Genomic DNA, 26,573 nt, shown 5'->3' with positions numbered 1-26,573 from the left:
CTGGTCATGAAACAGGCTGAAATAAATTCTGATGACTCTATATGAGCTACAAAAGCAAACCAGACCATCAGCGACAAGATTGATTACTTCTATATCGTTATTTTTAATGCCTGAAACCGCTGGCTGGTCAGACGAAGTGATTAACTGCATGCTGCCTTTGTTTATATTTCCTGGGCAAACTTCACATCTGCAAAGACATGAGAGGTACGGCTTTGTTCACAGGGGGCGCCAAAATGAACACAAACCAAAAGTTCCTCACGGGAGCTTTAATGGACAAAACTAAAAAATCAAACAGAATTTCTCATCTTTATTTTTCAGGAAAACCTCACTGGATATTCAAAATCACATTCATTTATGTTCAGACTTAAAATTACAGAGCAATTTTTAGCTGGGTGATTAAAGGAGGAACAATAATCCCATTCACATTTTTTCATATATAAAAGTCAACAATCACACACAGATTGGTGTAAGGCTTTAAATGAAGTGTGTGTGTACCACAACTGGAAGGCAACAGTGTTTTCTAAGACAAAAAGAAAAATGTAAAGATATCCTTTATCTGCACGTGTGGCGATATCACAGGTATTTTTAGTGCCCACACTATAATTTGTCCACATCTATAACTAGAATACACGTTAATTTATATTTTTGTTCAGTACAATTTTGCTCATATACAGTAAATCACCAGTCAGAAGTACAGTAATACATCAACTACTTTCTTGGAAAAATCTGATTTATATTTAAATCCAACTTGATTCGTCAAGTAAAAGCCAATTTTTGTGGATTTTCATAGTCAGATCTCAATCATTAAAAATCACATTTATGTAACTTAAATCAAAGTTATCCTTGTGGGTTTAATATGGAATGCCTTTTATTTTCACAGAAAAATCTAACATTCAAAACAGCCAGAGATTATACTCTATTCTTCAAATTTCCAGCTTATAACAGTCTCAAGTTTGTGTCTCTGGCCGCTGGAGGAAGACGTCGTAAAAAAATGTCTAAGGCCTTAGTATCACGTTAGCTTCAATCTGGATTAATACTGTCAGGATTTAAAATTAAACAATCTCAACAAAATTTTACTACAATCAGGAAAATCAGGAAAATAAATAGAAATTTTAAGTTGTTTTTTCAAAAAAGCTCAAACCCTTAATGAGGTTTTTATACTGTGTGTAAAGTGTAGGACAACCCTTAGTTTTAACTTGATTGATTGATTGATTACAAGCTTTGAGCATTACAGAGTTAAAGCACATGATTGGACAACAGTGGTTTGTGCTTTGGCTCAATAAAAAGGTCAGTTCTTAAGGGGGCTAATAATTTTGACCCTGTTAGTTTGGTTTCTGTGTGCAAAGTAAAATAACGTTAGCATCCAAAATAAAACTAGGATGTTTGGAAAAGCTGTGTCAAAAATTCATTGATCTGTTTAACAGCACTTTCTGAAAAAAACCCTTAAAATTTCATAGAGGGGCTAATAATTTTGACCTGATCTGTATATACAACCTAAAGTTAACTACTTTTCTTAAGGCTAAAACCAGTGGATATAACCTGGTGGCACTGAGTCTCTACCTTTGCATTGATCTGTGCTGAGAACAAACAAGACTATCGCTAGCTGTCGGCTATAAACTGACGGTTTGCAGAGTGTGTGCATTGGTTTTTAAATGTAGATGTAAAGTAGCCTGTGTTCAGTTAGCCTGCTGGTGTGAGGGCTTATAGCTGAGATGTGGTGGCCAGGTGGAGCATCTCGTGCATACAGCTACTGAAGTTGTTGAATAGTGAGGCAGCATCTGTCTGATGGCAAGATTTCCACGCTGAGACGGAGATCACAATCCTGGAGGAGAAAAAGCAGAGAAACTGCTTAAAGGTACGATGGAATAAAGCATCAATAGTGCAACTATAAATCGGATAAATAAAGAACAAATATGAGGAAAATATAAAGCTAATTGCCTTATGATGGTTATAAAACCTCAAACTGAAATAAAGAAAGTTGGAGCAAAAGATTTCACGAGGGGAAACAGCAGAAACATTTTTACATCTCATCTGCCCACCTGTCGTCTCTGATGCGGTAGAAAAAGCCGTAGCCATGGTGCACCATGGGAGCTACAACCCCGAGAACTGTGGTGTATCCCACCAGACTGGACGACAGCGTGAAGTTACCCCCACCACCACTGCAGACACAAACAGCAAAGTTACAGGCAGAGATACACACACATCCCCAGCACTAGAGTCTAATACAATGTCTATAGTCTGCTTGCTAGACAGACCATTTATCACAATGTCGCAAACTGTTTCAGAGAAATTAAATCAGCTTTACAGCAAGTACCTTCTTGCATAGAGAGGATCCATGAAGAGATCAGGAACAGGACGTCCCTCCTCTTTGGCGATGAGGTACAGCCCAAGAAGATGCCTGTCGAACCCTGGAGACAGTGTTGCAAATTAACAAATTAATATTAAATGGATTATCAAAGACATATCAGCACTTCCTTCCTTCATTAAATCCGAGTAACATGTACAAAATCGCACAAACATTGACACTAACTCCAGTGTCATTACAAGTGCTCTTTCAAGTTGGTCTAAGCTGAACATCCTGTTACTATAGCAACCCCTACCGGTACAAACTTTTACAACATTGTTACAATAACTGTGTAACCAAATCACTTACACAACATACAGTCCTGAAACAAGCAATATTAAAGACCAAACGGTAACAAAGAGGTCCAAATAAAAGTGTATCTGACTCATAATCAAGTGTTTATATGAGATTATGAATGGTTTAGCTCCTCCTCCTCCTCTGTCTGGTTTCATCATCATCAAATACAATATAAACAGAGCAACTAGAGGTGCAGTTAGGGGGAACTGCACAATCCCATTCAGAAAATCTGCATTTAGTCAGGCCGTCTTTTCCTTCAGATTATCACATCAATGGAATTCAGTACCACCGTCAATAAGAGATCTCCTTATCATTCTTTTAAGTGTAATGTCAAGAAATGGATTAAAATGTTTGCATATCACCCATGAATTGGTTTCTATGCACTCATGTTGTCTAATGTTGTCTGTATGGTATTTTTTTTATCACAAACTATTAAATTTTTTGTCTCAAACTAGTATTGGCCTATTGAATTGGTTTTTTTTTTAGGATGCCAATAACATCTGGGAAAAGGGACTACGCAGTAAAACTTCAGCTAACTCGGGTGCATTTACATTTTGTTCGAATGTTGATTAATGTACATTGTCCCTTTTCTTCAAATAAACAAATTAAAAAAAGGTTGTCTTTGCGTAAATGTATGTTAAGTAATTTTGACATTTCCAATTCCAAAAAAAGTACATCACAAAAGCACAGCTGAGATGATGATGCTTCAGTAGGCACAGCCTCATTTTGACATAGTGGCTGCACTTGCATTTGTTTAATTGGGATTTAAACGAAGTTTTCATGCTATTAGTTTAGTGCTATCTGGGCTATCCAGTATTACTGCCTATCTGGAGTTCATGTGTTGTTAGAACAACATCCACGGTCGTGGTATAATTTACAGTTTAAGTTTTGTGTTTTATTCCTTTACTTTTACTCTGGCAAACATTTATATGGGTCCTTGGGCATTATACAAACAAGAGGCCCACTAATTGCCCCACAGCTGTACAAGAGATCAAAGACTTCAAAAAGTACCTATGAAGATATTCACTTTTAAAATTTGTTTCTTTTTGGCTACAAAGACTATATACAAAATGTAATTTAACAGTTAGTCCATACCTTTTGTCAAACAAGTTTAACTGGTAAATGGCAAATGGTTTTAAAAGCAAACTTCTGTCTTCAACCTGGTTTCTTGAAGTTTGTTTATTATATTTGGGAGAAAAAACAATTACCATTACAGTAATAATTACAGCTACTTTTAAAGGGTGCTCCAACTTCTAAACAGAGTTATGTAGAAAAATAAAGCAACTACATGTTTGTAAATGGGCTAACCTTTTCCTTCCTGGGCTTCAGCCATCAGTTTGTTGTGTTTGTGGAAGGCCAGCTGCATCGCTTTCCTCTTGGCGTTAGCCTGACAGGAAAATGTTCATTCAGCATGTCAAAAGAGTAAAGACTGCTTTACCTTCGGTAAATTGTGTGATTTTGTCAAAAGTGCAGGGTTTCAGACATAAAAACTCACATCGCTCGTGGGTTCCATCATGATTTTACACCAGCTCACAGCCTCCTCTGTGCAGGGTCGCATCGTCTCCGTCCTGGCGTGGTAGAACTTGCGAGTCATTGCGGTCTCATAACAACTTCCCAGCCTGAGAGGGGGAACATGAGACATTCAGGGCCAATTACTTGTTATACTTCAATCATCAGTGACGACACGGTCAAATATTGTAACCAGTCCATACCCTTTGTGCAGTTTGTAGTAGGCTAACTGCATTGCTAGTTGAATAAAAGTGTCTGGATGCAACTTCCTCTCTTTGATGGCTGCTTTTCCAAATGCTGTGAAGGCGTAACACACAGCTTGCAGGTCTTGCGACTGCAAAGCCAGGGACAGAGTGGACAGTCACACAGATATGACGATGGATAAGTCATGTTCTAGTATATTTAGTTGTGTTTCATTTTGGCTCACCGACTCCAGGTATTGCTGTTTGGCGAGGCGGATGTCTTTACGGACTTTTTCGTCCACGGTAAACACCAGCTCCTCAGGAGGGGGGACGGGTCTGACTGCGTCTGAGCCCTAAAAACAAAGATATCAATGTGTGAGGAGTGGCTGGATACATTTAAATTGTACACAATTAAATAATAGTAAGCGTTTACCTTCCATTTGCCCTGTGTAGCTTTGATTTGCTGGTCCACATACCAACACAGAGACACAAGCACCATGGCATCATAGGGTGAATGCTGCAAAACAATTTGAATTGATTTTAACCCATTATTTTTAACATTTTAAGAGTTATGTTTTGAGGATTTTATACAGCAAAATAAAAAATGTTTCAGACAGGCTTTCACAGAGTCTAACTCACATCACAATTGGATCCAAAAGTGCCGTCTGAGAACACGAGTGAATTGTACGATTTGTCACCCCAGCGGATGGTAGGGTTTCCTGTGAGGGCTTCGAGAGCCATCTGTATTCATGAATAGGAAGACACACAATCACGCACAGCTCTTTCCTTCAGTGAACAGTTAGTCATGCTATCATAAATTATTCAACTAAGTGCAGCCCGTACATTTGTGTAGTTCTCTGGAGAAGAGTAGGGTTTTGCTTCATCCAGAGATATGATGAACAGGCTGCTCTGGATGGTCTCGAGGATGGTTTTATTGTGTGGATCAATGCTTATTAGATGCTCCCGGGCCTGCAGAGACAGTAAACACATAAATGGTGCCAGTACTGAAATACAAAAGTGCTCTTGTAACATGAGAACTTTCCAGAAATGCAATCCATCATCTCTTTATGATTTACTTTACTTTAGTACCCCTACCTTTGCCCAGCGAGTCCTCTCCTCTGTGGTGAGAGCGCTCACTCCGTCCCCCTCTGGCTCTCCCTCACAATGCTTCTGCACAAAGCTCAGCTGCCTGCACAGGTTAACACACACATGAAACAAGACAAGGCAACACTCAAAATGGGCAAAGCATTAAAATATGATGGATAACCAGCAGAGACGATATGGCCTAGAACTATTTATTATCACAACATCCCATTTTTCAGTACTTCCAAGCAAGATATTACATGGATTCTACAGAATATGATAATTAAACTATCACGCTTTATATTAAGGTCCTTGTAATAAGTGTTAATAATTTGAAAGATTACAACTTCCAGGTCCCTCCCTCTCTCTCTCCGCAGTGCTCAGTCCTGCCTCCAAAGCCCTCCCCGCAGAAGAGGCTGTCATGTGCGTGCTGGCTAGTAACCACAGCAACTGAAGGAGCCAGATATCCACACTACGTAAAAACGTGAAATGACAAATACAGCAGCCGTTGTATTACACCACCAACACGATTGAAGTAGTGGTGCTGCGCAACCATGTGCGCAGGGTGTGATTGACAGCAGCTTGAGAGACTGCTCGGCTCTGATTGGTTGTGTGTTTCGGGAGCGTTGGATTCTTACAAATGCCATTAGGAGCAGTAGGAGGAGCCAGAGGAACATGATCTTAAAACAGATTATCTCTCTCATGTACTACTGCATGTTTAAAGGGACAGTTTGAGCAAATATTACAAAAAGTTAGTTTTAATAATGTTACCTACTACAGCTTTAACATTAAATATATGCTAATAACACTATATAAGTGTTAATAACAGTATCATAATCAAGTTTATTGCTAGATTATAAGACATTTATAAGCACTTATAAGAAACTTGTACACAATTTATAGACAGCTTTCTTCTCATTCATTGAGTCTTACTTACCTATAAAGCCATTGTTAAGCCTTTATTAAGCTTTACAGTTGCTTTATGAAGATTAATACATGCTTTATTATGCAGTAATTAGCAATTAACTATGCGCTTATTAACAGTTAATTATGCCTTTTTTCCCCAGCTATTTGATCTACAGTGAGAAAGTACCGTATAAGGTTAATAAACCCTTTATTATGCACTTATGTAGTCTTAACATATTTATAGTAATAGACAAATCATAAGGACGTATAATGATCTTGTTATCTATTAACTAATGCTTAGTACAATCACCTTAATATAAAGTGTTACCAAGACGTTTCATATATTTTTAAGCCTTAGTACCTACAGATACCCTGCATGATTTAATGATTGCAGTACTTTATTTTAGGTAAACTACCCGTAGAAGCACCAACTGCAGCTCTAATGTTATTCACGTTTCTGCATACAATACAAATATTTTGTTTATTATAGAAATGTGCGTTTGAAGTCCAAATCTAGAAAGAATCATCGAAACGAAACTACAACTACTTTTTACTTCCACACCCAAAAGGTTTTTTCTCTTCTTTTTTTAAGTGCATCTTGGCTCATTTAGGAAAAATGAAGTACAAATATGTATCCCATACAGCTGCACAGCCGCAGTTACTCTTATTCCTAATACATTCCTTTAACTGCGGCCTTTCACAGACTTATCATGAAGTGTATTCAGAGCCGTTATAGCTGTTTCATTGCTCACTCTCACTAAAATAATTCCTCTGTCCTTGAATCTCTGCCGTCATCTGTCTCTCATATCCCCATAGAGTGGAGCTAAGATGTGAGGAGGAGCAGCACCCCTTCTCTGTTTCCCAAAGAGGCCGCTTACGTAGCGCCCTCCTGTGGCAAATTAGCAGAATGCTAAATATTTCAAAGTCAGGGGGAGATGACATTCTATAATGTTTAATTAAATTTTTAAAACAGGAAGTTTACTGTTTTAGGTACGAAGCTTCACATTTGGGTTTTATTCTTGACTGGTGGGTGTACTTGGGTGTAATCACTACCTGAGTAGCTCTGGAGGAGTGAGGATTTGTCCATCACAAACTGCATCAAATGTGAAGAACCTTCCACGACACATCACAACCACATGGGAGGGGCAGGGACCCTCACTCTCTGTGAGACAGCACAAAATACACATTACAAAACAGTGATATGAAAGCTGAGCGGGATAAGTGGGATAAAGAGTATGCGGGTGTGTCCAAAGGTTAGAGATAAGAGCTTGGTTCATCCTACCTGTTTTAAAGTAGTTATAAAGGGTGTCCTTCTGTACTCCAGGTACTTTGCAGGTGCTGAACAGCATTCTGAACTGGTCCATATCTAATGCTGTTTTGCCAGCTTTCTGAGGAGGCAGCCTCTCCCTAAAAGAGTAAAAAAAATGATGTAAAAAGCAAAGCAACTTCTGCTTAAATCACAAAAATAACACAGCTTGTAAATGTGTGTGAACATGTCTCACGTTCGAATCAGGTTCCAATACTGTAGTGTGTGCCATGTGGCGATACTGGCCCTCTGCAGATGAGTTCCCTCTTCAGGAGGCCAGCAGTGCTCCAGGTAAGGTGCAGGGCCACCGAAATTCACATTCAGCTGAGAGGGGATGCGAACCTCCAGATATGCGGCGTCTAACCACCATTCTTCAAGCTGGGGAATAAAAAAATCTGTAAAACATGTATGACTGAAAAGAAAATCTGTAACACCAAAAAGACATTTACAGCTCAGTTACGCACCCAGTTCCTCTTTGTCTTGGCTCTTTGCAGAAGTTTCTGGTGCAGCTCTTCACCAACACCCACTTGAAATTTCTTCACAATGTCCAATGTAGCCTTATACTCCGTCTCAGATGCAAATGGGCGAACTGATGGAGAACAAGGTAATGTAAATTACTCATTCTGTCAAAGACTAACCAGAGCATCTGGTCATTGTAAAAAAACAAACAGCAAGTGCAGCAGTAAAGCCCACGTCAAAGTACATGAATTACTTACAGATTTTGCTTAAGTAAATATTTGAGGTCCATATCCCTGTTTTGTAAATATTAGCCTTGAAACAGTAAATTGGTAGCATAGCATGCTGTACAAAACCACTGTCCTACCTGCATCCAGGTACTTAGACAGGGTGATCCCGAGTGTGGGGACAGGCAGGGATGGCAGGCTGCTTTGGTATTGGAAGGTCCGCTCAGGCAGAGACTGTGATAAATTATTAGCCATTTCTTCTCCCTGTAATACAAATAAATGTTATCAGCCTCATCCACATGTCAGTGTAATACTTTTGTAATAGGGTATGAGTCACAACTGGATCCACAACTGATGTGACAACAGAACAATCTGTAAAAGATTTCTTTCATAAATCCAACAAATCCAAACTCAAAAGAGCAAAAACGGTCTGAAATATTGACTCTGCAGGTCAACAAACCAAGATTAGCGTTGTACAACAACAGAAATATTTCTATATTTGAAATTGGCCATAATTGGTTGAAACAAAGTACTCAACAGTAGCTGTACATGGATACAAAACAGCACAGTTGGGATGCCACTAGCCACTATTTTCATGAAAAATGAATCTCACAATTAGTTTTTTGGATTAGCTGATAAATTGTTTCTTAAAATATGTTGGGAAATTTCTGTCTAAGTTCCCACTGTCTACGGTGATACATTCAAATGTCTTTTACTGTGAGACAAACAGTGAAAAGAAAATAGGTAAATTCTCACACTTTGGAAGCTAGAACCAGCAGAAAGTTTAGCTCTTACATAGAACTTATTGTTGTCTGTACGTTGCTGTGTTTTTATGATGTTTATTCACAAGCTGCTCCAAACCAACTGTCCCTCGACAGATTCATACAGTTGTTTGAATTGAATTGAGAAATCACTGTTTTTTTTAACAATAAAGCTCTCAATTGACAAATTCAGTCCGATCTTAAACACACAAAAAATATGCATTTTCAAGTGTATATGATTTGTTATATGGTATTATTAATATATATATATTTTTTTATTTAACCTTTATTTAACCAGGTAAAAGCTTGTTGAGATATAGAATCTCTTTTTCAAAAGTGACCTGGCCAAGAGGCAGCAGAAATTATACAAAACACAACACCATGAATATCATAACAACACAAACAACATTCGCACAGTGAATAAAATAAAGAACAAAAAATTACAAAGATAGTTTAAATGAGTGTACCATCTGATTTAAAAAGACCAATGCTTTCGAGTTCCTTCATTCTAAGGGTTTCAACAAAGCTGTCAAGTGGGATCAAGTCTGACAATTTTAATTCAGCTTGCAGTGAGTTCCATGCAGAGGGAGCAGCGTACCGAAATGCCTTTTTTCCCAGTTCTGTGAGGACACGAGGGACTGTCAGGGTAAAAAAGTCATTGGATCGTAGACTATAATGTCCATGGTTCCTAACAAGGTGAACGCCAAGGTAGGATGGGACCAGACCAAGTAAAGCCTTATAAATAAAAGTCAACCAATGAGTGGATCTTCTGACAGACAGGGATGACCAGTTTGCTTCTTTGCACAAAGTGCAATGATGGGCCAGATTCTTGCATCCAGTGACAAACCTCAGAGCACAATGATACACAGTATCCAGTGATCGTAAACATTTGACTGGTGCATGCATGTACAGTACATCACCATAGTCAAGCAATGGAAGAAAGGTTGCTGACACAAGGCATTTCCTTGCTCCATGAGAAAAGCAAGATCTATTCCTAAAGTAAAAGCCCAATTTTACTTTAAGTTTAGAAACTAAACTTGAAATGTGGAACTTGAAAGTCAGACCTTGATCAACATGGAAACCCAGGTACTTATAACATGAGACCAGCTCAATGGCTGTACCCTTGCAAGTTAAAACAGGGACATTTTTTGACAGCACAGAAGCCCTGGAAAACAACATGACCTTCGTCTTATCAATGTTCACAACCAGCTTCAGCCTTTGCAGCCGGGCCTGAACAACATCAAAGGCCGATTGTAAAAGAGTGAAAGCTTCCACAACAGATGATGCAAAACAATAAATTATTGTGTCGTCTGCATACAAATGATACAAGGCATCTGACACATTGTTACAGATATATATATATATATATACACAGTATACAAATAACAGTATATTGACAATAAATCTAAACCTTAAACATTATTGATGGTATCTATTGTTTCAAACGTAGTCGTATATGTGGTGCAAGCACTCACTTATTAAACGAGAGTAATGCTAAACCGAATCTACTTCCAATGACGTTGTGTGTAAGGCTGATAACATTGCATTTCATGATCCCTTAGCAGGTACACACAGCAGACACAAGCTTTGAATTTCACTTTGACCAGAGTCCGTTTACCATTTTGTAAATACCCTAAAGACTATGACTTTTTCTGCTGTTTCAACATTTAACAGTTTTCTTGAATTAGCTTTTAAACGCGTGCCTGTCTTGCTTTCTTCATCAAAGCCATGTAAAGTTAAAATCCTCTTTTACGACTACAATACTGCACAAGTGTTGTTGATATAACCTGGCTTCTTCCCGTGCTCCAAAGTAATACAGACTTATCAACCTGCTTGATAAAAGCACTGATAAAACTCGTTACTCGTTTAACGTCATGAATCCAAACGGAACTAAACGGTTTCCATGCTAGCTGGCGGTAGTAGCCGTTCCAGTGCACTAACGTTAGATCTGTCTGCAGTGTTTGGTTCAGTTTAAGCTGTTTCAGCAACAACGATGGTCACGTTGTAGTTTAACGAACTTGATTTAAAAACTTCCTTCCTAGCTTTTAAAACCGTCTCCTCTATCAGCTCACCTCCTTCCGTTTGTGTTGACTCTCTTCATCCAAGCACAGCAGAAATGTCTTTATTCTGCAGAATGGGGACGGCGTTCAGTGTGTTGTCTGCAGCAGCGCTCCTCACCTTTGCCCCACTGAACTGGAACGATCCGAGAACCAGCCCGGAAGATATTACTGCGCATGCGCAGATGATTGTGGTTGACCTACATTTGATCAGTGTAATAATGAAGCATCAATAGGATTTTCTATGCTGCAGAGAGTTGACAAGTGAATTAATTTATTGTTGTCGTAAACATTAAACAAGAGAAGTAGCTACACAAAACGTGACACAGAGAGCGGCCTTATGAGATAATAACAAATATGGTAGACATGGTCCACTGGTCAATGACACAAAACCCAAATTCAAATACGTTTTACAGAGAGAAGTATGTGGAAACCCTTGACTTGTTGTGTATTGTTATTGGTCTGGCTCTTTTCTTTTCTGGATTTGGAGTATTCCTGTTATTTAAATCCAGGTCCTACTTTCACTCATATGTGCATTGAAACAGGTTTCAGTTGCTACATTATTTAGGGTAAACAAGAGCTAAATCTACAGACCTTGTCATGAGTAAAAATATTCTCAATTGACAGAATTTAAATGACATAACTTAAAAATATAGTTGCATTAAAATACAGTGCTGCATTAAATCCTACCTTGAAGACCTTTATAATGTGCAGTTTCTTTCTCAAATCACATCAGAGCAGTGTTGTATTGCATTACGCTAACTGGTGTTTCTAATATTTATTCCCCTAAATTTGTATCAAAGAGTGTAGGCTAAAGGACAATATAAACAATACTGAAAACAGTGCAAAAAGAGGTTTTATTGTGTGCAGTATGTTCACATTTAGTTTGTTCAGTTCTGATTAGGAATCAAGCTACGTCTCAAAGTGCCCAAGTATACAGTATATTGCTGTGCGCATATGGATTACAACAAGAATCTACATACATTAGATAAAACAGCAATTTAAAAATGTCATATTTTTTTACTTTAACAAATGCATAGAATTGTTCCAATGTATAAATTGGGAGTAATCTAAGTTAAAAAAATCATTGTAAGAAATCACAGGTAATTTGATCACTTATCATTTTATCCTGCATTATTATGGCCTCAGAAAGCAGAAGGCTACTGGCTGTATGGACAGCAGCATTGAAGGCTACTGGCTGTATGGACAGCAGCATTGAATTGAGTTAGTTGAACAGTTCCTTGCGCTTCTTCAGTCACTTTAGTTTATCACAACCCTTACATGCCATATTTGCTGATGATTTCCTTTGCAAGTGTAATGTAGGCTGTCATGGCATCATCCTTGGACATTCCTGAAAGAAAGTGTAAACACAAGTTATTTTGATTAAAAACACAATTAATCAATGTGTTACTGTTTTTGCCACGCTAGCAGCATGGTTCAATGGATGGAAATTTGAGTCTGTCCACCACTTTGGTTCCCGCCTGAAATATCTGTACAACTGCTTGACAGACTGCCATGAAATTAATGGTTATGGTACCCAGATGCTGAATCCGACTGAATTTGGTGTTTCCCTGGTTTCTCCCTCTGCCACCACGAGGTTAAAAATTATGTCCTTCAGTAAAACGTCTCAAAACAGGATTGTCATGCAATTCTGTACACATTGAAAACCCCCACAGCATAAATTGGAATCTCTTTGCTGGTTCATTTAAAAAAATATATTATGTAGCACCAAAAATCTGGTCAAAATGTAAACTTGTCCAGTTCTTTTGTTTATGATTAAATACCTGTGAAACAATATTTGCTCCGATGTATTTTGTGTTTAGTGCGACATAGCAAGTCTTAACATGCTAACAGGCTAAACTAAGATGCTGAACATGGCACCTGGCAGTATACCTGCTTAAGAACAGCATATTTGCATTGTCATTTTTAGCATGTTAGCATGCCAGCACAGGTTATTCATATGTTCCCAGGGTCATATGTTCAGTTATGGTAACAAATCAGTAGGTGCTATCTTTGTTGTTCAAACAGCAAAAGAACAAAAGCAGTTGATGTTTTCAAAAGCAGTTTGAATGGTAAAAAATATAACTGCAGCTATTTGAATGTTTACGATCAAGAAAATTGTGCTTGCTGTAAATGGGTTGTTTCAACATAATGACCCATCATAACATACACACTTTGCCTAGGGAAAAACATATACGAAAACCCTAATAAAACCCTGTATAAGGTGGCCTTAATGTGTCACATTTAGAGGGAGCTTGGATACAAAGAATCCTGTAACATTTAGCTCAAAGCACTGCTTTGTCTTGGAGCAGCCTTCCAGAGCGCTATCATATCTGAAGACACTTGAATAGGACTATTCAGATATTAAGTAGTTCAGAACAACATGGTAAATCACAGCTAAGACTAAGCAACAAACTTGATTTATCATTTTACACCTACAAGCATTAAACCTGTTACCTTTCCTAGTGTTCCAGGCATCCCACTTGGCTTTCCCTTTTAAGTCCAGCATTCCTGGTCTTTCTATAATAGTAAGAAAACACAAAAAGGAGGAAACATTCAGAGTTTAGGGATCATTTAACATATAAGTGGTTGTGTTTTTCTGTAGCAAGTCATACCTGTGTCAATGTCTCCGACAACTGCCTGCTTATAAAGGCCATACAGATCAAGCAGCTCCTGGTCTGTAGGCCTCGTCTTCACCTTCTTCACATCCTCTGCCAGCTTCTCAAACTCTGCCTGCAGGGAACAGATGGGGAGAAAAGAAATAATACATCATCTTTGCATAAGATGAGTAAATATGTCCTGTTTTTCCACTCAGATTGATCTGTCTAAGATATGTGGTGAAGCAGGAGTGTAAAGCAATAACATTTGAATTGCATGTTAATCAGTTACTGATTACACAGATAAAAGAGAAGTCTATGCGTAGTATTCTGGTCAGGGTGCACAGTCCGGGAAACCTATTGTTGCACAAGTTGGAGTCGAACAATGGGCTTTTATTCAAGACTCTAGTGCTTTTGTGCCCACTTGAATAATCTACTTTACAAAGGATCTGGGCCTTTTCAGAACAGATCATTATCGAAAAGTCCCAAAATGTAGGAATGTATATGTTTATGATAACATTTAAAATCTGAGCAATTCCATAAAGATCATTAAAACATAAAGACATTTTTACATGCTCTCCATCTATAACCTACATAGCCAGATCCTGTCATTTATTAATAATCTTGTATTATTATAATATAGCAATAGCTGTAAGTGTGGCCTTAGCAGGACCCCCAAAAAATCTAAATAATATACGTTTAGACTCTTTTCCTACATGTACCCATCCCACTCTGTCAAAGATGGATGACGGCACTTGGACTAGCTGGCGTGAACACCCCTCCCCTAAAACCGTTATTCACTTCATAGCGATAATCTTTAGCCTACATCTGCGCTACGCTGATAGATAAAACGATAACAAATGCAGATAATATTGTACCTGATGAGACATTTTCGCAGCTGCAGCCCCGCAGTTCAGATAAATGTACAGTATATTCCCTGTTCGCTGGACGGATCTGCGCAGCTGTAATTGCAGCACAGCTGATCAATGCGATACTGTGAGCCAAGGAGAGGACTGCAGAGGAGGGAGCAGAGAGCGGCTCACGAGCTCATTGGCTGACACACACACGCGCGCGCGCGCGCGCGCGCACACACACACACACACACACACACAGTCACTTGACTTTCTAAGTATCACAATTTTAAGTTACCCGATACTCCGCATACATTTCAGAGAGAAAAACAGGCCTTCGTTTTTGCTGCACTACACCCATTTGTCCTGGTCTGACAAAACTACAGCTACTTACACATTATATACGCTTCAATAATGACATGTTATTCATACATTTTCGCAAGAAGAAGCCTACTTTTCATTTAATACTTATAATGCAGCTATATACTTTAATTTGCGTATAATTATGCAAACGCACCTTGAAAATGAGCATTTCTACTCAGTGGTGTTTCAATAACACCTTTTCCTATCTCGAGAAATACAAGACATTTATTCTCGAAGCTATTGTTTGTAACAAATCAAACTATTTATTTTATTATTTATATTACGTCTAGAGGGCTGGTAAAATTGTTTTGACATGTTAGAAGCTTTCGTTGATAAATTGTGCCGTGCCTCCATGTGAATGTGGTACAATTCATATCGCCAACTGACCACTAGTGTGCGCTGCGGAATTTCAATTCAAACAAAAATGGCGGCGCCCTGTGGTCCACCCGTGTTGTTGGACTGAGCATGTGAATGGAACACCAAACTCGTGAAAGAAAAGTGCTTTCGTTGGATTAATAACCAGGTAGGGAAACTACATAGCACTATTAGTTGACGAGTATGTAGTTTGACAGTAACAACGTTGATACGGTTAACGGAAGTGTAGAGTCTTCGTAGCAGTTGACGGCTAACACGAACTGAAGTGACTGACAGTGGCTGCTTCACTGACCATAAAACACACAACTTATGTGGTTTTCCCCATCAGGCAGTCATTAAAATTATTTAATAAAAGTATTGCATTAAATCAGTAACAATCACACCTAACACAATCTGACAGTATTATAAAGACTAGGTGCTAATTTATAAGACGTAATGTTTCTTAAAACGATCCTTTTCAATTTGATCTGTAAGTTGTGACAAAGTATTGTAATTGTAAAGAATTTGTCTTTATTCTTATTTAGTACCCCATCATTTTTTAAAATGTATTATATGTTTCATCCATCTAAATTGTTATTTAGGCCTATAAAATATTTTTCTCTCTTTACCCTTCTGTGTGTTCAGTCTCCTAAAGTCAGTGCTCTCTAGGGACAAGCTATGACAAACATCTTTGGCATATTTCAACTGTATTTTTTTTTTATATTAAGAGTAATATCAATTTCGTTTGTATATCTTTCCTGTCTTGATTTCAGAGGAGGCATGGCCAATGCAGGGAAACCAACCAAAAAGGAAATAAAAAGATATACTCCAGCCAAGACCTCCTTCACATCACCATTCACTCCAAAATGGAGCCCACTACCCCAGGAAGACATGCATTTTATCCTGAAAACCCTGAAGGACAAGCTCGTTTCCACAGGTCTCGAGAAGAAAGAGGTGAAAGTGTTTCGCCCCTGGAAGAAAAAGAAAAACAAGAATCCTGGCACTACATCAGAACCTGCTCCCCAGGTGAGCCAGGACGCTCAGGTGAAGGACTCTCCTAAAAACGGCTGGACAGATGTGGCAGCCAGAAAACAACTGGCCATCGGTATCAACGAGGTCACCAAAGCTCTGGAGAAGAACGAGCTCAAACTGTTACTCGTGTGCAAGTCTGTGAAGCCAAAACACATGACGGATCACCTGATCGCTCTAAGTGTGACCAGAGGTGTGCCGGCCTGCCAGGTGCCTCGGCTGAGCCAAAGCGTGTCGGAGCCACTGGGGCTGAAAAGTGTCCTCGCTTTGGGATTCAGACACTGTACATCCAAAGATGATGATGCGTTCACTGACACTGTTGATGCTATTACACCCAGAGTGCCCTCACAAGATGTTACCTGGCTACAAAGTGCAGTGCCGAGAGTAAAACCTGAAGACTCTGTCGACCCTGAGGAGGAGAAGGAGAAGGAGGACGCTGTCCAGAAGAAGGGCCAGAAAAGGAAACTAGAGAGTGAATCTGATGTCGCAGAGTCTGCCTCCTCCTGCACGCTGCAACCTCTCAAAGTGAAAAAAATTGTTGCTAATTCTGCGAAGAAAAGAAAGAAAAAGGTAAAGTCCTAGCTGGATAAATAAAACAGAAACTTTTCTTAATATTAAAAGAAACATTCCTTTTTTGGCTCAGTGGTTTCCAGCATTACTTCAGGCATATGACCACTCAAAATGAGCGTACTTGTGAGCCCCGTTCACAGGTTATGGCCTCATTGTAGACACTAAAGGAAGACGAGGAATATTTTAATCCTTAGGTTGTTTCACTTGAAGAATTTTAGAGGCCTGAAGAGGGACAAAATGTCTAGTATTATATTATATATATATATATGCTTTATTATACAGTAATTCTTTAGTATGCTTTGTAGTTCACTTTGCAAGAACTTGTAACTTGCTGGAGATAACTCATCACAGTGAATTAAAGCTGAATAACTGTGAGCTTTGACTGTTGGTATAAAATAAGCAGTTAAGAGATGTTGCCTTGGACTGTGGGAAATACATTATTTTTGTCATTACTTTCATTTCTTAGCAAAAACAAATGTGAAGACAGCTGGCAGATTAATTGGTTGATAAACATTATCCTAAGTTTCTTTAATAGGAATGTCAACTTTTGTCTGTGAGCTTTATTTTCAAGTGAACGTTCATAAGGTTTGTTTCTGAATTAAACCTACTCAACTGAAATATTTGTTGTGTTCTTGTGTAAATCTGACTGAAGGTCTGACTCAAACCAATGAAAAACTTTTTTGGGCTGAGTTAATTTAAAAACTCTACGGTTTACATAAGATAAAACTTATGCTCCATCATGTTATAAACAAGTACATTAGTCATGTTCCTTTTTAAAGTGAGTTTATTCAATCAAATATCCATGCTGGTATAGCTGACGAGTGTGTTGAAACAGATTGTTATTTGCATGGGGTCATGTCTAAATGATGCTGGTACAGTTCTTCAGCTTTGTCACAGCATACAATGGATTTGAATAAAAATATTGTTCTTCACTTAGAGAAAGCTGTTTGCCATTTCAAAAGTACGCCCTCCCGTCCCCAAAATCTTGATTAAAAAACAAAACATCTTTGAAATAAGGCAGGTACTTCAGGTTGAGTTCTCACTAAAGGGTGTGGCAAGTAACAACGCTAAAATCATCACAGCAGCACAACTGACATGCTCATTCAAACAGCTGCAGGCAACACATCTGTGACACAACCGACATCCATGAGGCACACCGTTGACTCAGTAACCCAGATTCAGGGAGAATAAATGCCGTAACGTCCGTCTTAGTGAATGAAACTCATTCGACCTTTCATGGGTAAAAAAAACTTTGAACCCTGAAGCACTGACTGTTTGTCTTTTCTTCCTAATATATAAAGGGATGAGAAGAAACTACACCACGTACAGTAAAAATCGACAACAGAAAAGGCAGCAGCCTCTACTTCTTAAGTTATGCAGACATCAGACATAAAGTAACAAACTCAGAGCAAAAAGACAATTATCAAACATTTTTTAACCGTTGAGTTCACCAGCAGCTCCACCGCAGAACAAGTGGTCTGACAACAGCTTTTCATTAAAGACCTTATACAGGGAAATGCCAAATACTCCCCAAAAAACATCTGTTTTCAGGTTGAAACCCCCTTTAAGTTGAGAGTAAAGGGAGTTACTCTAAAGAAAAAGAACATTGACGTCTTAAGACATTTTGCAAAGTACAATTATAAATATCAGAACTGTTTCACGCATTTAGCCGCACAACACACTTAAAAAAAAAAGGGACAGTTTATAGATATTTTTTGGACACACTAATACAGTACCATAAAAAAAACTCCAGAAGTCAATAAAAATGGACCCAAAAAACAGGGAAAGTTTCAAAATGATGCGGTTACTAATACAGGCTTTTGTTAATGCAGCCGCTGTGTTCAGAATAAATGCTGTTTAATTATTCACCTTCAATCCTGTGCTCAATTCTCTTTGTCTTATTAAACACAGAGTTTGATTAAGAACACATTGAACATCCCGCAGCAGGTGAGGGAATCCACTTTTTTCATGTGTAAAGCCATGTGTTGTACTTCTATTGACCAATCAGCTGCGGTGATTCATCTCTCTGCAAAAAGGCTGCTGAAAGTAACGACCGATCATTTCTCAGAGTGACAATGACTAAATAAACAAAAGAGAACTGACCTTGGCTGCTTTTAATGCAACTACACTAAGAACACTACTGATTAAAGTAAGCCATTTTTACGCTACAAAACTGTCTCTAGACTGTTTTGAAAATGTTTTCATATAAAATCCACTCTGTTTGTAGTTAAGTGTTACTTTTGCGGTTTTTTTCCCACCCTTTGGTGTTGCAATTCAACCTCCCCATTTTGTGCACAGACCATGCAATTACCATCCTTAGTAGTTTGCCTCAATTTTAACTGACTTGCTAAATTAACAACACACCATTCAACCCCAGAGACAGGTTAGTAATGTAAATAAACAGCTCAAATCCTTCATATAAAAAAAAAAAGAACAAGGTTGAATTTTATGTACCTCAACACATCTGTTTTGAAATCTGACCCTTTAAAAAAAAAAGAACCCTTTTGTTTGTTTATGAACTCAAAAATTGTGCTTCTTTGATGCAATACATTCTTCATCAAAAACCACTTGAACCCACATGGTCTGAACAAACTCAGTGACGTCTACACTACGTTTGAGGAAAATACTTTGGATCAGCCCTCCCAAACCCCAAACTCACAATACAGGAATAAATATGATCTGGCTTTAAATGTACAGGTAACTATATATTTTCAACAAAAACATGTATATCAATGCACCAGTCGAATGAGTCCTTGCTTTTTGTGTATGCTTGTTTGTTCCTGTGTGTGTGCAGATATTTGACATTTAAAAGTTGATATTTCTCGTCAGGATGCTTGAGGAAAAAAACCCTTTTCGTGTTTCAGCGATCACTCAAACACCTTTGTAGCATGTATAATTATTCTGAGGCCCAAAAACAGGCAGCAGAAAAACTTCTGGCCACATGATATGAGACAGTCAGTTGCCTTTAAGATCCTCTTATACCGCAAGTGTCGTTGCAGTGGGGAGAGAAAGACTAAATGTTTGTATTGCGGTAATGTGAACCAGTTGATTATCATTTAAATAGTTCAATATCAGCAAAATGAAACGACATGCCGGTCCCTTTAACAAGGCGTCTGCTGAGAGAGACGAACTAAACATAATACACAATGTCAAGGCATCCTCTTGTATGTCAAACTGGTGTGTTTTAAATGTGAGTGTGCATGTCAGGAGCATTGTACTGTATGAGTATCTCAGGCATAGCATGACTTCACATTCAGGATGTTGATGATTTCAGAGTTTTCACCTCCAGGTGAACTGAGAATTGTTCTTGATGACACGAGTGCCGGCTGAACCGCCTCCCAGACTCTCGGTTGTTGTTTTTTTTTTTTTTTTTTTTTTACTGTTGTAGTTCTCATTGTCTAGCTTGGGCTACCTGTATGTCCAGGTAAGGAATAGCCGGAGGTCGCTGACGACCTCTTGATCAGTGTTTGTGTAGCAGCTGTGATGAGGCCTACTACTGAAGGACCAGGCCAACCTGAAAAACAGAGAGTTCACCTGTTAGCGGAGTTTTCACTGATAAATTAATAACAAAACTGTCTGCTGGATGCTGTTCACTTGTAGCTCGCTGAACTTTACTGACAGTACTAGCTTAGCTTAGCTTATATATGTATAAAACATTATGAAATGCTAATAATGTATGACAAATGCAGTTAGATAAGATTAATCAAACATTTCCACTCTCTGTCAACAAACAGATTTCTAGATGTATGCATAACTTGCATACATCGGCAGTTAAATATATTTAACATTCAGATTGTGATGCTACTGTTGCTTCCTGTTTAGAGGACGGTTACAAGCCCTTTTCACACTGCCACTTCAAGGCGGGATTATTACGCGTCTGTTATGTTTCGTCTTCTATGTAGAGCACAGGGAGGCGTAATGGTGGGGTCGTTCCGCCTCTGAGCCGGCATCAGAGGTAGTAACAGAGGTGTAACAGAGGTGTAACAGAGGTGAAACAGAGGTGAAACAGAGGTGAAACGGTGTCAGTATAAACAGCGGAGATGGCAGGGCGAAACAGTGCTGTGTGTGTATTTACACCTCGCGCACATTTTGCTTCCGCAACGCCGGAATGCTCTTTAAAAACACACTGGGGCGGCTTAATGCCGGCTTTGCTCAGTCCAATGTAAAATGGCAAAGGCTGCATGACGGCTGAGCTTCATTACGGCGCTGAGGCGGAACCACAGTGTAAAAAGGGCAACAGACAGCCTAATTAAGTTAATCACTAGTTTGGACCTAGCTAGTAGTTAAAAAGAAACGGGAGGAACGTTTAACACAAACTTAATGAGGATTTAGAAATAACTAGTGCAGCAAAAATTGAAAGCATTTATTCTATTAATATACACTACTGCAAAAATAATGAGGTTTAAAGCATGAGCAACTTAACCTTTGCCGACTGGAAGGAAAACTTAACCCCCACTTTTGTACAGTGTTACTCATCCCCTTGACTGCAGCAACAGTTGACTGTCAGCTGAGAAAAAAAAAACTGCTGCTGACCTTATCAGGGTCCATAGGAGGACATTTCCAGTTGTAGAGGTAATACTGCAGATTTCCATCTCCTATGCCAAACTTGAGCTTCTCCAGGAACACCTTATTCTCCATTAGATCCAAGGCATTGAACACATCAAAACCTTTCTGTTAAACACACAGAATGACATCACAAACAGAATCATTAAAATTGAAATGAAATGTTTCTTTTGAGTTTCACTTTTCAAGAATTAACTGAGTCCTATACTTGGAGCTCTCACAGCCTCATTCCCTTCTCTTTAAAGTTAACAACAGAAAACAGTTGAATTACTTGGTAGAGCCATGTGTTTTACAACAGATCTGCATAGAGAGAAACATTACCAGTTTGGCCAGGATCAGTGCATCATTCATTAAGTCCAGTAGTGGGGTTTGTGTATGAACGTTGTAAAAAGAGTAAGCGGCCTTCAGGCTCCTATGTAGAGGGTGATGCATCACGGTCGAGGGCAGAGTGTAGAAACTAGCAAAATCTGTCAGTACGCCACCAGCTCCCTGAGAGGAGAGAGGAACAATGAAAGTTCAAACAGAAAGAACTAAGAGATGTGTCGTCAGAATCTTTAGGATATAAACTGATTACAGATACCTCTACTACATATGTATCAATGATGTTGTCCTGTGGCAGGAACCAGTGAGCCACCTCCTCTTCTCCCATAGAAGGCGCAAGTTGGAAACGTCTCAGGTATTTCTGTAGCAGCTCTGTGACCTGGCAGATGTCACGCCTCTCCATCGGCCGCAGACCTGCAGTCTTGGTGCTCTGTATGGGGTGTAAAGATAAGAGTCCACATTAGTTCCTGCCAATGATAAGAACTGTAAAAGAACATCCAGGATTGACAGGTGTTTACATCTGGTAGTCTGTAGAGTTTCATGGTTCTTTGCAGGGTCATGTTTCTGCTCAGGTGGGAGAATTTTACTTCCACAAGTTTTCTGGGGTTCAAAGAACGATGCCAATACCTGAAACACACAGAAACAAAGAGAATAACAATCAAGGAGTATATATTATAAATTACTTTCTGACACTAAGCTCCATGTGTAGTATAGCATACCTGCATGTGGACACAGGTTTAGGCAGCACCACTCCAGCTGTGTATACTGCCTGAAATATTCCCTCTAAGTTCACCCTCCTTGTGATCTCTCTGATTAAGACAGGAGCAACACGCTTTGAACGCAGCTTCTTATGGACACACAGGAAGTTGATTTCAACCATCCTCTTCAGTCTGGAGCAGCAGAAGGAAAGAAGGAGACTAATGAATCACAGCAAAAGGTGGGTTTTATTGACTCATATCACTGCTCGGATCCAAATGTTTATGGTCAGTTATGAGTGCTCACGTGTCATAGATGCGTATATCTGCAGGGATGGCACTGATGAAGCCAACAAGCTTCTTATTCGAGGACACTCGCACTCCACAATGCCACTGTGGTAACCAGCCAGGGGGACGCAGAGCCCTGAGAGGGGAGGAAACGCTCAGCGGGAGGGCAGACACTTTGATAGTGTAGGTACATATGTGATAACAAAAGCAACATCAGAACTTACCATTTGAGAAAATTAGGTGAATAATCAAATCTGAACATGTTATCGTCGTCCTCCACATAGTTTTCATTTAACAATGTGTACAACTCCTTCAGCTGAAGAAAAAACAGCAATAAAGACAGTCAGTAAAAATGTGATGGGTCGATGTTCTTTCCTTCTTGTTCTTACATAATTACACAGATTTTTTACTGCTTTCTGAGGCTTTAGAGATCATAAATGTAATCAGTTAATGAAGAAAATAACCATTAGAATAAACACTGTACTTACTATGTCTGCATTGCTGAGATCCAGAGTGTCCCACATAAAGCCTTGAGGTAAGGAATATGGCTCCTGTCTAATGTTTTCTTTGTCTGCTTCTATCGGCCCGTGACTCGTCACCACCTCATCTGCAAAAATAGCACAGCTCTCGTTAAAGATAAAGTAACTACTTTCCAATAAGCACATTCCCAGCAGGCCGGTTAATGTCCTTTTCATGCTTCTTCTTTAGGCGATGCTGATCCAACACTAAATCAAGGTGTATTTTTCAAACTGGGCTGCGGAAGCATAGACCTTTATGCTTAGAAAAAGTTCTAAAGTCCTTGTAAATCAAGCTGGAGGTATTAAAGTAGCAGTAATGATAGGAGCCAGTCAATTCCTCAAAGGGTGAAGGAAAGGAGCTCCAATGCTTTCTTACTTATCTTCGTATGCATAGGACACATCTCTGATCTTTGGCTAATGGTTGTCATGGAAAGAGCTGAATCTAATGACCCTAGGCTTGCCCAGTGAACCCCTGAACCCCCACTTAACTTCACAGCTGAGCAGCACAGACTATGACAAAATATATCCAGTAGATGGCACTGGTGAACAGAAACAGTGTTCAAGAATGATACGCATGCTGCCGAAAGCTGAAGTAACCGCTGATACTGTTCGAGTTAGGGATTGCAACTTAACAATTTCTGTAAGCATTCATTGGGCAAGCTGAATTTATAATCACTTAATAATTAAGAGCTTATGAGTTCCTAAATGGATGCTTTCCTCAATAAAAACTGTATTTATAAATGATATGGACCTTTTTTGCAGCACAATTAACAGAAAGCAGACAAAGCTTTGCTTGATTTAAGTCAAGCTGATACTTACTTAGCTTCGGCACAGGCTGGGTGTCCCAGAACTGGTACTTGTGCTTGGCTGCCTCATCGATGCTCTTTGCTGGACCCTGGCAGGACAGCAGCTCCATGGCTCTTTGGATGTCTTGCAGCTTTTGAATGGGCAAGCCTGGGTTCTACATGTAGAGAAGGGAATCATACACGAATAAGAAACCAAGACAGTGTGCCTTAAGTACGATATGAACACAAAAGAACCTTTTCCTGCATGTTCGACATGACAGGACATACAGTGTCATGTAACACAGTCTGTGCACATAAGACAGAACGACATACTCAATATAAATACAGCCAAAATGACAACAGATGTAGACCCTAAACCCAAAGCCTTATTGGGTCTATTAAAAACAAGTTCCAGCCTCTTTGGCTGTTCATATTAATTGGTAACGGATATATTGTGTTTACATGCACATAGTATCTCTGTGTGTTTTAATCCTGATTTTGGTCATTTTCAGGGTATGATGTTTACATGGATCATGAAAAATCTGTTTTTTAATGTCCCTGTTTATACAACCCTTACAAAAGCCAAGGTTTGTGATATTGGAGGCAATTTGGAACACTCCCTGCTAAGTTTTAGTGGTGCATGTTTCTAGTGTTTCTTTTCTTGCTGCTATAAATGGTAGAGTCTGTAATTGTATGAATGAAACTTGATTCGTGATTCTTCCCCATTGCCTATTGTATCAAGATTGTGTACTATGTTGTGTGTCTCTTAGCCACTTTCTGCCATTTACGATTCAGTTTGAGCTGCTTTCTTCATCTTAACAGTAGAAATTTAAGTCTAGAATAATTTAGACACAACACTAAATCTGCCCACATAAAATAAGACTCAGATTAGGTGTTCAGGTGCCAAAGTATCTCAGTTTTGTATCAGAGAGCTCTAGCTAGCATAAAGTAATACATTTAGTACATATGCAGTAGGGCTTGTACTTGTTTTTAAAACCAAGATATGTTTGGTATATGAGCAAAAACATAACCGGGGTAGTAATATTTTAAAGGTTACTCTGACTATACGACACTAGGAAGTAGGGTTGCCTCAGTAATGTAGGGTTTCTATATGTCACGATCAAAGTGTAGGCCAGGGTGGCTTAACCCTGATTGACCCGGTCACACTTGAAGCAAAGAAGCAGGTTATTCTTGGGTTATTTATGTACCCTTCTAGTACCCTGTCTACCATCTGCCTGGGACGTGGCTCTACTAGGTTAGTGGGTGGTTTTAGGTTTTAGTCCCTGCCATGAAAAGGTCTTTGCACATCTTCACTGGGTCATCATCGTACCTTGATCTCCTGGGAGTCAGAGGCAGAGTCAGACTTGGCTCCCCCCGAGCTTGGCTTCTCTTTCTTCCTCTTCTGCTTCTTCTTCTTCCTCTTGGCCCCCAGATCTCCGCCTGGACTCCTTAAGATATGAACAAAAACGAACAGAACACATCCTTGAAAAGGGAGCTGACTTTATTTGACTCACATTTTGACGACTGACACACACACAAACACACATACAAGCACGCACACACACACACACACGCACGCACGCACGCACGCACACAACCATGGCAGCAGCAAAGAGCTAACGTTAGCTACCATAGCAACGAATGACAGCTGAACTAGCCTAACGTTAGCAAGCTAACTAACGGTTTGTCTCAACCGTTGGCTGTCATCATGTCATTCAGTCGGGACGCTAGCTTAGCTGGGAGTGTACATTTGTATGTAAAAACACACACGGTCAAACAACAAATCTAGCAATGTTATAAAGGTATCCATCAGCACTTCTGCTGTGGTTAGCAGCTTGAAAAGCGGCCGTATAGCAAGCTGCCTGGCTGTGCTTGTGTCGGCTAACGTTAGCTAAACTGCCCTAGCCTTTCCCGACCGAGCACACACATAAACAGGCATTGCACAAACAGGCTCCCTGAAATAACGTTACTGCGTTTCCTCGCCGGACCGGACAGGCCATCCTCACCCTTGCATATGCTCATTCTCTTCTTCGTTGTCTCCGTCTATCCCGCAGGTGTCCTGGTCATCTAGCTCCAGGCTCTGCTGGCTGGCCGCGGATTCACTGTCCTCCGCCATCATAAAAATGTTTTTAAAAAATCGCCAGCCCCGTATGATTAGAGATCACGGGCAACGGGCGAGGGATGGAAAAACAAAGAAAATGCCGAAGGAAACCGCGCCGCCTAGAGGCCACTGGAGGGAAAACAGAGAAACACTCCTACCTTACAACGTCCAGTGGTACCCGAGTTTAACTATCATTATACTTCCAAGGTACACACATCCACCACCACACACTGACATTCTGTCTTTGCTTTAACAGAGAAACTACTTCAGTAATATTCAAATATAACATTTGAGCTCTCTCAAAGTTTATATGAACAAAGATGGACTATTTAAATTTTTTTCAGTTTATAACACTTAACTCTATTTACAATATGCTTCCAAATTACTGCCATAAACGCAAATAAACTCAT

General features: G+C 39.4%; 3 protein-coding genes across 5 annotated transcripts; 1 reads left to right on the top strand and 2 right to left on the bottom strand.

The window, feature by feature from the left end:
- Positions 1 to 251: 251 nt before the first annotated feature.
- LOC138583889 (acyl-CoA-binding domain-containing protein 7-like) lies at positions 252 to 14,708 on the bottom strand. 3 transcript variants are annotated; one of them, XM_069655942.1, is made up of 18 exons: positions 14,604 to 14,708; positions 13,744 to 13,861; positions 13,586 to 13,648; positions 8,092 to 8,216; positions 7,824 to 8,005; positions 7,604 to 7,728; positions 7,375 to 7,483; positions 5,428 to 5,521; positions 5,176 to 5,301; positions 4,972 to 5,073; positions 4,766 to 4,849; positions 4,578 to 4,685; positions 4,354 to 4,484; positions 4,137 to 4,260; positions 3,950 to 4,028; positions 2,315 to 2,408; positions 2,040 to 2,159; positions 252 to 1,822 (listed from the first exon to the last, which is right to left on the bottom strand). In XM_069655942.1, the coding sequence occupies exons 1-18, from the start codon at positions 14,613 to 14,615 to the stop codon at positions 1,702 to 1,704; spliced, it is 1,917 nt and encodes a 638-aa protein (XP_069512043.1). In that variant the 5' UTR covers positions 14,616 to 14,708; the 3' UTR covers positions 252 to 1,701. The 3 variants fall into 3 exon arrangements, with proteins under 3 accessions (XP_069512043.1, XP_069512041.1, XP_069512042.1); XM_069655940.1 differs by lacking the exons at positions 13,586 to 13,648; positions 13,744 to 13,861; positions 14,604 to 14,708 and adding exons at positions 8,451 to 8,574; positions 11,144 to 11,244; XM_069655941.1 differs by lacking the exons at positions 252 to 1,822; positions 2,040 to 2,159; positions 2,315 to 2,408; ... (10 more) ...; positions 7,824 to 8,005; positions 8,092 to 8,216 and adding an exon at positions 11,967 to 12,479.
- A 676-nt stretch (positions 14,709 to 15,384) lies between these two features.
- rpp38 (ribonuclease P/MRP 38 subunit) lies at positions 15,385 to 17,496 on the top strand. The gene is made up of 2 exons (XM_069655943.1): positions 15,385 to 15,462; positions 16,067 to 17,496. Exon 2 carries the CDS (start codon positions 16,074 to 16,076, stop codon positions 16,902 to 16,904), a length of 831 nt encoding a protein of 276 aa, XP_069512044.1. The 5' UTR covers positions 15,385 to 15,462; positions 16,067 to 16,073; the 3' UTR covers positions 16,905 to 17,496.
- A 168-nt stretch (positions 17,497 to 17,664) lies between these two features.
- Positions 17,665 to 26,222, bottom strand: nmt2 (N-myristoyltransferase 2). The gene is made up of 12 exons (XM_069656566.1): positions 26,069 to 26,222; positions 25,393 to 25,510; positions 24,097 to 24,238; positions 23,248 to 23,366; positions 22,984 to 23,075; positions 22,779 to 22,895; positions 22,496 to 22,666; positions 22,295 to 22,403; positions 22,036 to 22,206; positions 21,777 to 21,944; positions 21,426 to 21,563; positions 17,665 to 20,406 (listed from the first exon to the last, which is right to left on the bottom strand). The coding sequence occupies exons 1-12, from the start codon at positions 26,179 to 26,181 to the stop codon at positions 20,386 to 20,388; spliced, it is 1,479 nt and encodes a 492-aa protein (XP_069512667.1). The 5' UTR covers positions 26,182 to 26,222; the 3' UTR covers positions 17,665 to 20,385.
- Between the last annotated feature and the right edge of the window lie 351 nt (positions 26,223 to 26,573).

This window comes from Semicossyphus pulcher, unplaced genomic scaffold (genome assembly GCF_022749685.1).
Source record: "Semicossyphus pulcher isolate SPU_LCO1_2020_fin unplaced genomic scaffold, fSemPul1.0.p SCAF_9, whole genome shotgun sequence".
Classification (NCBI taxonomy): domain Eukaryota; kingdom Metazoa; phylum Chordata; class Actinopteri; order Labriformes; family Labridae; genus Semicossyphus; species Semicossyphus pulcher.
Note: the sequence above shows the minus strand (reverse complement) of the source record. Positions and strands in the feature narration are given on the sequence as shown.